This window comes from Sinohyriopsis cumingii, chromosome 16 (assembly GCF_028554795.1).
Source record: "Sinohyriopsis cumingii isolate HCF-2022 chromosome 16, ASM2855479v2, whole genome shotgun sequence".
Classification (NCBI taxonomy): domain Eukaryota; kingdom Metazoa; phylum Mollusca; class Bivalvia; order Unionida; family Unionidae; genus Sinohyriopsis; species Sinohyriopsis cumingii.
The window spans coordinates 9,390,602-9,404,458 of record NC_142976.1 but is presented as its reverse complement, the minus strand read 5'-3'; the positions used below and the strand labels follow the sequence as shown (position 1 = coordinate 9,404,458).

Below are 13,857 nucleotides of genomic sequence, written 5' to 3'. Positions count from 1 at the left end.
GCTGATTATCCCAGGATACTTCAACGCCAGAAATGGGAAACTAACAGCGACTGGAGGGGTTCTTGGCCAACACGGTGCAGGGAAGCTAAATGGCAATGGTTTTCTTCTCCAAAATAAATCTGCTGGGCACATGTTGTGCATTGCCAACATAGTATTTCGGCAAGCTGACGAATGCAAAACAAGCTGGATGCATCCAAGGTCCAAACAGTGGCACCTGATAGACTACATCGTTGTGAGAAAGAGGGACCTGCAGGACGTCATAATCACGCCCAGTATGCGAGGTGTGGGTGTTGGACCGACCACAGACTGGTCAGATCAATTATTAACTTAAGCAATATTCGTACTAAGCGCAAACGTCTGAAGACCACACCGTTTAACACATTGAGACTAAAATATGCGTACCATTGAAACCGATTCAAAGAAGCACTCGACGAAAACAGCAATGCCAAATTTCTTTTGGCTTATGTCAGCTCTGAGAAGTGGTGCCTGTTTAAGGACTTCATGACAGAAACAGCAAAGACAATTCTGGGATCGAAGACACACGTGCATCAGGACTGTTTTGATGGGGGAAAAAAACGAGCATATCACTCAGCTCTGATTAGAGCAAAGCATATGTGAAATGGCAAAACGACCCAATTTCCACTTCCAAAACATACTGGTTCAAACAATTAAATATACAGGCCTAGATAAAACTGCGCGATATGAAAGAAAATGGTTGGATAATAAGGCCGATACTCACAACTCTAAACAGTTCTTCAGTTCGGTGAAAACTGTTTACAGCCCTTCAAGAACAGGTTCCACCCCTTTGCTCTCAGCAGATTGGTCAACGCTGATCAAAGACCAGGAACAGCTACTAAATCGCTGGGCTGAGCACTTCAATGGGTTGTTGAACATGCCAATCCCACACATCTCAAACTGATCCCCCAACAGTCAGTCCGGGAGGAACCCGATCTACCATGTTGGTCTGACGAAAGCAAACTCGGACTAGGCTCTGGGAAAGCATGGAATCCCAGTGGAAGTTTACAAAGCAGCACGACCAGGTGCAATCGAAATTTCCCGTGATATACTCGAGAGCATCTATGAACAAGAACAAATCCCGGAAAATGTACGTGATATATTCATTGTTTCCCTCTTTAAAAGCAAACGTAGCAAAGTTGAATGCGGAAACAACTGGGGCATCTCCCTCCTCTCCAACGCTGGCAATATCTTTTCCCGAGTCATCTTGAACCGCCTAATTACTGTGTCAGAAACAAAAATCATTTGACCCAGTGCGGTTTTCCGTCCAGGATACAGTACGGTTGACATGAATTTCACTGTTAGGTAGGTCTAGAAGAAATGCATTGAGACGCATTACTCCGTCTTCAACGATCTCACCAAGGTCTTCGATACAGTAACCAGAAAGGCCCTCTGGTCTGTATTGGCAAGGTATCTCAGCCGGTGAAAATTCGTCAAGATCATCCGGCTCTTCCATTATGGCATGAAAAGACAAGTCCTCTCAAATGGCAACCCGTCTCAACCCTTCGGGATCTAGAACGGGGTAAAACAGGGCTGCGTCCTTGCACAGGTCTTCTTCAACCTCTTCTTTACCTGCGTCCTCAACTTAATATTCCAGGATCTCCAAGAGGAGTGTATATCAGATACCGGCCTAACGGTTCACTCTCCGACTCACTGCAAAAGAAGACACTTCAAGTTCTCATCCGGTAACCATTATTTCCTAATGACTGTGCTCTAATGGCATATCGGGCAAATGACCTACAGACAATGCTCAACAAGTTTTCGATGCCTCCATGTTAGCCTCGTCAAGACTGAAGTTCTTTTCCAGCCAGCCCCAAACACCTGTACACCATAGCTATTCATCACCATAGCCGTCATTCAACTGAAAATTGTTGACATCTTCAAATACCTAGGCAATGGTATCTCCAACAGTGGTTCGCTTGATAAGGAGATCTCCACAAAGATCAGTAAAACAAGTCAGTCACTCGGAAGGTTTCGTTACAGAATATTCAGGCCATTTCATCAGAATAGATGTCACTCGCTTGCTGAAACAGATCTTCTTTGGGGAACTGGCACATGGCCGAAGAAACCAAGGCCGACCACGCATCCGCTACAAATACACCCTGAACGACAGCCTAAAGTGGTGCGGTCTCAAACCATCAGAGCTAGAGAGAACAGTACATGACCTAACCGGCTGGCGTGCCCTCACCCGCAAAGCGTCAGTTGCCCTTGAACGTGAACGCCGGAGCCAGCTGGATGTGGCCTGGGAGCGTCCGTCCCCGTAACTACAACGTACTTCAATGCTCTATCTGTCATTGATTGTGTCACGTAAAGACTGGGTCTGCAGAGCCATCTCTGTCCCCACATATGATTGCCCATAACCAGTCCTCAGACTCGAAAGACTACCGGTTCCCCCAAGATATACTGAGAAAATTATGGCATGTTTGTAAACATAAGGATGGATTGAGACAGGGCTATCAAATAGAGATCTGTGTGTTACAGGTGGTAGTGATGTTTTTATTGACCGTGAGCGTAAGGGAGCAACTTTCACATGGGACCATTTAAGATCACTGTTTATTCTTCTTGTTTTATATAATATCAGATTTGCAATTTCGTCCAAATCGTGACTATTGGCAGAGTATCGGACTTACAATTTGGAGTGTTGGCAGAGTCAGCTTGATGCACTCTAATCTCTTCAGTGAATGATTGTTAGAGGTGTACCAACAGACCTAACCATCATTGTGCAAGAAACTGAAAAAATATATCCTTAGAACCTTAAATAAAAGAAAACGAACACCTGGAAAAGGCAAGCAACGGTCACTTTAAAGGGGAATATACACTATAGTTTGAATTAACTAAAACAATATTGTTTCCATGGCAAAATTAATCCTCAGTTTTCCAGTAAAATCGCCGAAAGTGTCAAAAATGCTTCTTGCTCTCGTAAGATCCTAGACGACTGTTGATGTGTCCCCCCAACATGTGTACCAAATTAAAAGACAGGTATTTTCAAACGATGAGCTTCGGGATTTACTTATAGATAATATTGCCAATAGACAGACACTGGTACAAAACATTTTGGCAAATTACTGCATTTTGTATCTTTACAGTTTTAGAACTAAGCATTTAATCGGCACTATAAAGCCAGTATTGTTGTGAGGTCTCATTCAATCTAATACATACCTACATGTTATAGTTATAAATGCATAGACTCAGTACTGTTTTGACGGATTCTTCTGTGTGTTGTACATATTGTTGCTTTTGTTCATGAATAAAGGTATGGCGATTTAACTTCTTGTGTCTTTAGAATAATGGATATTTTTTATAGAAGGTATTTTATATATAAAAAAAGAACTATTACAAGAAATAGTCTAGCTTTGTTTAAACGTTTCCCACTCTCTAATGAGATGCCGGATGACAATGAACCAGACATTGTCGCCAGCAAGCAAAGTCAAGGATTTTCTCTGCTAGCACTTACAGTGGTCTTCTTCCTGGTGACTGAAGAGAGATTTTTGTCTCCATGCCAGCTCCCTCTCTATCTGTCAGTTATAGTCTATCTATCCTTCTGATAATTGTTGCTCTTTAATTAAAAACTGAAGGCAGACCCAGCTATATCTAATATGTTGTCCTTAACTTCAAGAAATTTTGAGGAACTGTTTAACACGTTCCTGGTGTGTTGTCTAGGATTTAAGAAAACAAAGACATGTAAAACCTTGTAAATTGTATACATTTTAATAATCCACTGTTAATATCATAATAAATTAATTCCTTGTCAATATCAAATTATGTAATAATACCTTGTCGATATCATCTCATGTAATAATACCTTGCAAATATCATATAACGTAATAATCCCATGTCAATATCATACAATGCAAGCATCCCTTATCGATGTCATATAACGTAATAAGGCATTATAGGGTTGCAGATCACGTCATTGGGTCATTTTGAGAAAAGGCATTATATCCGTGGCATCTGAATTCATTTCAGGGTCTCTTCACTACACAAAAGATTTTGTATCAGATAAAGTATTTATGTTTGGTTATGTGATAATAGTGTTTTGTATTCGTCCTCTGTTAATAAATGTTTGGAATATGTATATGACATGGTTGTCATGTATATGCTAGTACGTAGCTGTGGGTTAGGGTATAGAACGGGTGGATAGTATATGTTACTCGTGCGTTGTAACTGGTCAAGTAGGGTTGAATTAACTGTTTTAAACAAGGTGTAACAAAACATCTCTTTGCCAGTGGTGTAATAAACAATAATACTAATTACCACATCCCGCCCCCTTTACATCCACATAATAATGACAGCTAAAAAAATAAACCGCTTCACTGTCGGTCAGTCACAGCTGTCAAGTACAGACGAAAGTTTCTTAGATGGAAACAAATTTCAAAATGAAGAAATAGGTAAACCTCGTCTTTTGGTACAGGGTCCCCGTTTTTTTTTTTTTTTTTTTTTTTTTAGCTAATTGGCCTTAGTGTTAGAATAATACCGTACACGCCTATTTTAACAACGGTATTCATTTCTGTCATCAACACACGCGTTTCAAAACGTAAATTCCATGTCAAGCTACAACTTTGTAATTGAATACCCACAACCCCTCTCATTTACCCATCCTCCCGGACCCAGTATTCGTGTTTAAGTACTGTCTGGTATTAAAATGGGATGTTTATTTTTCTGTAGCGGATGGACAAACCATGATAGTATTTAATAATGTTAATAGGCTTTTACTATAAATTCTTTGAATTCAGTGATATAATAAAGCATTATGTGTCATGTTGACTTATATGCATTTCCAGTTTCCCAATGGTTGGCTGAACAGTAAAAATAAAGGCTTTGCAGGAGTGAATTAACCGTCAGGCTAGAAACTTATATTTGTTTCCCAAACTAATAAGATGTTAGCTGTAGTAAGGTTCTGTTGAGAAGAAATTTATATTTATATTTAGCTTCTTTCCTGTTTTCAATTATAATTTAATATTGTGCTAATGTCATCATAAAAAAGAACATCTACATTTCTCCTAAATCCTAATGTTTTTTTTTAAAAAAGTTCGTTTATGATAGATAATGATAAAGGTAAGTTAACAAAACATAGTTACTTTTCTACATTTAAATTAACCTTGACTTTCAAGTTTTAACGGGTATCAAAATAGTTAAATGAATTAAATTGCTGCGTTAACATTTCGTTGAGCATACTCATGTACATTTTCTCCGTGTATCTTGCATACAAATTGTTAAAAGTCGTTTTGAAATAAAAGCTACGATGAAGATTAAAGGGTAATCTTTTACCTCTCATTTTCCAAGAAAATTCTCTTAAATGTCCAAATAAATTTCGCCAATCAACCTCACATATTTTGACAATAAAATGAGCCCCCTATTTTCTGTGTTAATTGTCAAAACTAGAAGCAGTGTGGTGAGCTCATCTAGCCCCTTCAGCGACTCTACATTATGACCGTTCATTTGCATTGCGAGTTAGACCAACAAGTAGGTCTACGTTCTTTTTTTTCTTTCAGACATTATTGGTACCGCTGTCAGAAAAAAAGCGTAGACCTCTTGTTGGCCTACATCGGGAGCCTCTTTTGCATAAAAATAGGGAACGGGCGACATTTGGTGGGTAAGGATAGGTAGTTGTTAATTTGTTATGTCACGTTATACCGGTTTGTGTTAGCGCAGTTGACTGGAAATTCGGCGTTTGAACCGGATAAAATTATTAATATTCCAATGTGGAGACCATGTAGAAAATACGTATTATAAAATCTACAGTTAATTAAATTATGAAAATAAAATTAAATATGGCACATATAGGAAATTTTAAATGATTGAATTGCCTGCAAAATATTTCCATAAAAGTGGCGCATGCAGGTATTTGTCAGTTTTTGCGAAATACGTATAAAGTCTCAAGTGCCAGCTTTACTATAGGTATCAGCATCGTATGATTTCCGGGTGGAGACCAAGGGGTGAATTATACGAATTTATCGTGTGAGATAATATTCCCGGCATGTTTTTCAGTGCTGATGACGATGATCAAGATTTCTTGACGTCTTCTGGAGGGTAACACTTAAAATAAGCACGTAGACGTGAACCTCGATTTGGAATGCTGTCCGACTTTTAGGGGTGTTCTATAAGGCGTGATATGCCATACAGGGGGGTGTCACTCACTTAAATGTCAGCAGTGGTCACCAGTCAGTGATCTTGTGAAAGAAACTAAAAGTGCTTGTGGAATTTATTTTATAATCATTGCAGTGAACGTTAAGATATACAGCTCTTCCTCTCTTTCATTTAATTGACAATACACTGACTTGTATTAATTACTTATTATGACAATATCCATGAGAAACTGATTTATGTCCAAAACTTGATGTTTTATTATAGTTTGAAGAGAATACATACATGGCATCAAATGTACTTATTTTCATTTTTAATCACCTCAGAACAGAAAATTTAAGTCGATAAAAAATATACTGTTTTAGAAGCCAATCAACTGATTAAAATTGTTCAGTCTATTAGTTTGATGCTCTGATTCTGTCCCATGCATGTCATCATCAATATAAACACTGTCCCATGCATGTCATCATCAATATAAACACTGTCCCATGGTTGTCATCATCAATATAAACACTGTCCCATACATGTCATCATCAATATAAACACTGTCCCATGCATGTCATCATCAGTATAAAAACTGTCCCACGAGTATAACGAGTTTGATATATGTAGGGATATTTAGAGATTGTCTGGCTGAGACCTGTTCATAGGTCATATCAGATGACTTCCTTAATTGACTCAGAACAAGATGCAAATGTGCTTTTATATTTATTAGATACCCCCTCTTTTACACTTTTTAAATATATTTAGCTTTATTGTATTAATGCAATTACAAACAAATTGGGATTTATTGAAGTTTAATTCACTGTATTTTAAAATATCTATGAACTGACGTCAAAGAAGAGTCGACCTAAGTAGTTCAAATCAGAAGGCTGAAATAGGTTTCATTTTCTTTCATGAAACAAATACGTATAATTATTGACATAGAGGAATTCACCAAAAGACTTTGTATGGTATCTACGGGTTATAAATGAAAACTATGTAATTCTGAAATTCAGTATACCACCAGCATAGCTGTGTTGATAATGTTCCTATTGCTACTCTATCTAGGGAGCCCCGAATGGCTGAGTGGTCTAAAGCACTCTCCATTATGGATCACTGCCATCTCACCTCTGTCTGCGTGGGTTCGAGTCTCAGATTCAGCCAATGTGGGTATGTGAGAAAGCCTGCTAGTAGCTTCTCATGGGTTGATGGTTCTTTCCGGGGATTTTCCTGGGTTCTTCCTCCACCATTAATACTGGCCACCATGTATAGCCTATCGTGGGCTGAAAAATGGTGTTAAACCCTACAACAACTACAACTAGCTACTCTATATGAATGGATGGTCATAATATCATGGTTTTTGTGATATCTAGTTAGCCCAAATAAAAATGGTGCTGCTTCCAATGTGGCCACTGTGATGACCATCTTGAAAATCATGTTGTTGCTACTCTTGCTTGGTACTATCAACATATGGTTTTCATTTAAAGACTTTTTATTATGTCTAGTCATTACTAAATGAAAATGCTACCAGTCTTACATCTAATATGGCCAACATGAAAAGCATCCTGAAAATTTTGTATTTCACAAGAATATTAGAGAAGGTTTCAACACTCAGCACTAGAAAAGAAGAAATGGTCTTATCTTGGATTCCTGCACATTCATTTTAGCTAATAGAGCATCTGTTCCTTCAACAGACTTTTGTTATCAATTTATGGATACAAGTTTGTTTGGACAAAGAAAACATTTTAACAAAAAAAATATAATAGATGATAAATAAAATATTATTTCATATATTTTTGTAGTCACATTTAATTTCTGTATCATCTAACAGTTCTTGAGTCAGCACATATAGCCACAACTGTATGTTCACGTTTCATCCAGATTTCCTTTATGACTGTATTGCACTTCTGTTTCAGCTCCAAACTAGGTAGCCTGTTTGGTCTTGACAAAGCCAGTAGTCAGGGGGGTAATGAGTCATTGACATACACAGCACCTAAACAGCCCAAGAAAACAGGTACATATGTATGCAGGCTACTTTGTTGATAACAATCGTAATGGAAACTTTTCTCAGACCTTCACTGGAAAGTGTACAACAGTTGTACTAATTTAGACAGAGAAGTGGGGAGTTAATTAAACATGCTTATTTCTCATCTGTATCCAGCACTAAAAATTCATGTAAATTAGTGGTGTACCTATTAATTGCTTTAATTAATGATTTATTGCCTTATTGTTTGATTAGCAAAGTGATTACAGTTTCATATAATTGATTACACATGATTATTATCAGTAGAACCTACATGTGATAATTCCAGATTTCTTGGATTATTTTGGGGGTTTTCTCATAGTTCCTAACATATTTAACCCCCAGAAATTCTTGTCCTATTAAAGCTTTAAAAAACATGAAATTTTGTATGTACTATCTATAAAATGTGCAGTTGTGCTTTTAGGCAGTGCATTTTCTAGGGTACACTTATAAAAAAATTAATAAAATACACCCTGAAAAATCAATGACATGCATGAAAATTGTGTATTATACTTTCAAGCTCTGCTCCTATTTAGTGATTAAATCCCTTTTGTATTCTCTATGTTAAGTGATCTCCTCTAAGGAGTACATTGGAATGTTCAGAAATGTTGTTTGTAAAACAATTAAGAGGTTACTCAGTGAAATTTATTTTAATGTCTTTAACATGAAATTGTTTGCAGAAAGTTTTGAAACTACTAACTAATGGAAACAAGCTAGAGTTTGTCAAGATATGCTTGTAACTAAATATACCAAACTGTATTTTGTAAAGTTTGAATATTGCTGTGTAACTGGCTGACATGAAATGATTAATATGATGTTAAACAAAAAAATAAATTAGGATGACTGATATGCTGATAAAATCCACTTGCCCAACATCTGGGACAAGCTCAAATTAGGCTTAGGCAAGCTCAATTTTTCCAAGTGAAAAAAAAGAAGAGAGGGGTTCTGTTCAATTAAAATTGCTTTATGTTTTTAAAGTTTTATATACTGTGTAACAGCATTTTTATTATTGTTCATATGCTTGTGTTACCTAAATGTGCACAGTTCATTCATCTATCCAGTGCTATAATAAAAAGAACACAAAACACTTGTGTCCAGCACTGTACCAACACAAGTAACTTTAAAAACTAAATGATTTGCCCAAACTCATTCTACATGCCTCAAATTGTCTATGTTAGTTCATTTACCATGTACATGGGTAGGTTCCCTGTCCAACCATCAACACAAATGCATCAGAACTCATCACATTATTGAACATAGATAGATATGGTGTATATAATGTTGGGGTGGGTGGGGGGTTTCTTCAAAGAAATAGAATTAAGTTTCATAATGTCACAGAGCAGTGGACTTGCAAGAATTAAAGCAGATTGGTTTCTACCCATGCTTTATGTCAGTGGAATCAGTGACCGGAAATTACTTAAACTGGATGGATTCAAATAATGATCATTGTTATTTTAATTGTAAAATTGGCACATGAGTGCTTTGATAATTCAATAATACAGTTGGTTAGCTCAACTGTGATAGCCACACAGGGACTGACATCTGTTTATTGAACCTAGTGATGGAAATAAGAGTGAACAAGATAAGAAGTGCCCTTACAGATCATTATTGAAAGAGAACTGACCACTAAAGAGAACCAGTAGCCAGTGAAATACAAAGAAGAAAAATAATAGTGTTACCCAATATTTAGGTCATGTGCTTTGTTTTGTAAACAAGCTTATGACTTTGCTTAAAGGGGAATAACTCTGAGATAGGTTGCTATTGTTGGCATGTGTGAGGGACATATAAACTGTCAGTTCAGACTTCTCTTTTTTTATCGTCTTATCTTCATGCACTTCTAGCTCTATCTTTTTTGATAATTTGAATTATTTGTATACATATTTATCATGTATAAAAAGGATCAAGTTAAGCTGTTTATTTGTAAAATAAATGTAACAAATTCCAAATCAATTTGCCACGTTGATTTTACCCATTTTTTAAAAGCTTTCTTGTGATATTATCTTGTCACATATTTGGACAAGCTCACATATCAGAAGGGCAAGTTTAATTTTTCAGTTAGCTTGCTCAAAGGCAAGTTGACTTTGAAAAAAAAGTGTCCACCCCTGATTATGTTTGGGTGTTATGATTTGCTTGTTAGACTGTTAGAGAAATTAAAAAAATTCAGATAAACTAAGAATTCAAGTAAATATATTTGGTCGATAATGAAATTGCTTTAATGTGTCTTATTTTGTTCATTTAGTGTTATGTTGCTGAGCTGTTAATACAACAAATGTAGTTTTCTTGACATAAGTTGGTCTTCATTATGTTTCTGAACAGTTCTAAAATGTAGTTTTCTTGACATAAGTTGGTCTTCATTATGTTTCTGAACAGTCCTAAAATGATCTGTTTGATCAATTGATCAATTGATAAAAAATGTTCTTAATCTGGTTACAGTACTAAAAGAATATGTCATCTGATTTAGATCTATTATTAGTATTTATAATACTGATGCTTAAAGGGGCCAGGAGTGGCCGAGTGGTCTAAAGCGCTCACCGTTACGGATCACTGCCATCTCACCTCTGTCTGCATGTGTTCGAGTCCAAGGCTCGGCTAGCATGGGTACGTGGGAAAGCCTGCCAGTACCTTCTCATGGGTCAGTGGTTCTTCCCTGGGTTTTCCAGGGTTCTTCCTCCACCAGTTATACTGGCCGCCATATATAGCCTATCTTGTGCTGAAAAATGGCGTTAAACCCTAGAACAACAACAACAACAACTAATGCTTAAAATACCAATACAAATGTTTTTCTGCAAGGCAAATAACTCTGAGTTAGGTTGAATTATGAGGCAATGAAATAATCAAATCCTTTGACATTGTTCTGCCTACAACCTTTGGTTTCTACAGGATGACTTTGCTGGAAATTATTGTATTTCAACCAAATTTTATTATGCAGCTTTATGTTGATAAGACTTCAAACAAATTTAATTTCCAGCATTCCATGATGTCATTTGCTTGAGTTATTTATCCTGATAAACCATTCTGCTCTATGTGTATTTCAGAATCTGCTGGCACAGGGAAAATTTTTTGATGGATCTTGTTATTAAAAATTAAAGTTAGGTACTTACTTTTATACCAGAGTAGCTTTTTTGTTTTCTTTGTTACATTTTCATTGATAAACAAGATAAATCATTAGGGCCAGCTTGATTAAGTTGGCAGATCCCTACAATAAGTATGTATTTCTGCCAGTCTACCCATCCAGCTCTCCATTTGTCAACAGTTTTGGTTTCTGACAAAACTGTACCTTTAACCTGGATTTCAATCAAATTTGAGTTAGAGCTTTATGATTTTGGAACCTTGAAATAGATCAGTTTAGAGCCTTTTGAGTCATTATTTATAGAAGTTATGCTTTCCTGATTTCACCATCTCCTAAATTTGCTTTCCGAAAGATAACTTTACTGTGAATGGTGTCGTTTTAACTCAGTTTAATATTTAGCTTTATATTGACAAGACCTTGAACAAGTTTGATATCCAGTATTACATTATATAATTTACAGGAGTTATAGCCCCTTCTGGTCATCTTCCAAACTTTTGTTTCCATAGCACAACTTTCATGATTTTTGCTGGATTTCAGTTAGATTTGCCATGCAGCTATATATTAATAAGACCTAAAAGTAATTTGTTTCCATCATTCTATGATATTTTAAGGGAGCTACAGGCCCTTATTACTTGTCCCCCAAACCTGGACCCCCAGAACATAAATTTTCTATGAATCTTTGGATTTCAACCAAATTTGTAGTAATAAGACCTTGAATTATTCATATTTCTCATTTTTAACACTAGTCCAGAAAATTACACTTTTCCCTCTGTGCTCTTTTAGTCCTGCCCCTCAAACCTCCAGGAGCCCTCCCCTCTCCTGTCTTCAGTATTTTATATTTATTCTACTTATGTTTCTGTTCTTTTCATGTAGGATTATCATATAAATATGCTTTTGTCTGCTTCTACTCTCAGAAGACTAAATTGTAAATAATAAGACAATTCACTTTATTTTCTCATCCTGTAATAAAAATGCCTCTTTGGCTAAAGTGTCCTTATGCCTCTCCTCTGTGCAAGAAACTACTAACTGGTGTGCTTTTCCTTGTCATCATTTACAGGAGTCCTGGCCCATTATTGCACAATTTCCAAACTTTAGGTTCCCAACCTAACTTTCCAAAATGATTATTCAGTTTTTATTAAATTTGATATACAGCTTCAAATTAATGAGACCTGTATGAATTTTGTTTCCAGTATTCCTACTTTCATTACTGAACTTTTTTCTTCCAGTATTCCTGATTTCATTACTGGAGTTTTGATTTCCAGTATTCCTGCTTTCGTTACTGGACTTGCAAATCTGTTGCCTGTTCTTCTAAGAATTAGTTTCCATAGCATACCTTTGCTATGTATTTTTGGATTTGAATCTGATGTGGCATGGAGCTTTGTACTGATGTGATCAAAGATGGGTTTGAAGTATCATTAATTAACAGAGTGATATCATTAATCAGTGGGGGCCCCGAGTGACCGAGTGGTCTAAAGCGCTATCCTTTACGGATCACTGCCATCTCACCTCTGTCTGCACTTGTTCGAGTCTCAGATTCAGCCAACGTGGGTACGTGAGAAAGCTTGCCAGTAGCTTCTCGTGGGTCAGTGGTTCTTTCCGAGGTTTTCCCTGGTTCTTCCTCCTCCATTAATACTGGACACCATGTGTAGCCTATTGTGTGCTGAAAAATGGCGTTAAACCCTACAACAACAACAGCATTAATTAGTGGAGAGATACCATTAATTAGTGCAGGGATATCATTAATTAGTGCAGGGATATCACTATTTAGTACAGGGATTGACCATTTATTTCCAACTTTTTTAGCACAAGAACATTATCAAGTATTTCAAGGGAATTTTATGTCTAGCATCAAATTTTTTTAAAACTTGCACCAGTTTGATTGCCAGCATTTAACATAATCATTTTGTAGAGATAATGTCCATTGTTGCTGGATGTGTCCTGATTTGTTTCGACTAAGTTTTTACTGTTTATGGTCCTGCTAAACAGTGGGTTCATTGGTGATGGGCAAATTGCAAATAGTTCTAGCTTATACCACTTAAAATGATCATTTACAGAAATGATAATGATAATAATATTAATAATAATAATATAAAACCCATAATTTTGTTTATTCTTCCTTTGATTTCAGATGGTGGAGGCCAAACTGGTGGATCAGGTTCACCAGCAGTTACATTTGCAGTAGCTGTCCATGCCTATAAATAGTATGTAGTTGTTAAGAAAAAATATATTTTTTTACCTTCAACTGCAGTGAATGATCATAAAAGCATGACAGTATAGTCATGGTGGTCTCATTGTTTCTCATATGTCAATGTTATCATTATCCTTAGTCTGTTTAGTACTACAGTGGTAGTCAGTGTTATCATTCGCCAGCAGAGAGAGAGAGAGAGAGAGTGTGTGTGTGTGTGTGTGTGAAAGAAATGTTACCTCCCTTTGTGTTGACACGTTTTAACTTTGGAGGCTAATGTTTTTTCCCCAGTATTGTTGCCTCTAATAAAACATGTAAGATTCATTTCTGAGATTGATTTAGCTCACAAAATAACTGGTAACAGTAGGATACATGCATTGTGGTAAGATGAAAGAAGATCATCGAGCTTAACACATAATTTTGCATCCATGAATTTTCCAAGAGGTTGCCAGTATGAAGACACATGTATTTAAAAAATGCAAATGTTTGGCCTGATTG

The 13,857-nt window shown here is 36.5% G+C and overlaps 1 protein-coding gene across 3 annotated transcripts in view; it reads left to right on the top strand.

The window, feature by feature from the left end:
- The first annotated feature begins 5,903 nt into the window (after nucleotides 1-5,903).
- Nucleotides 5,904-13,857, top strand: part of LOC149779917 (uncharacterized) — a 121,428-nt gene continuing 113,474 nt past the window's right edge. For all 3 annotated transcript variants that reach the window (XM_089936615.1, XM_089936614.1, XM_089936613.1), the window contains exons 1-3: nucleotides 5,904-6,045; nucleotides 7,998-8,095; nucleotides 13,303-13,375. In XM_089936615.1, coding sequence (XP_089792741.1) covers nucleotides 5,993-6,045; nucleotides 7,998-8,095; nucleotides 13,303-13,375 — 224 coding nt within the window. In that variant the 5' untranslated portion in view covers nucleotides 5,904-5,992. The remainder of the gene's footprint in view (nucleotides 6,046-7,997; nucleotides 8,096-13,302; nucleotides 13,376-13,857) is intronic.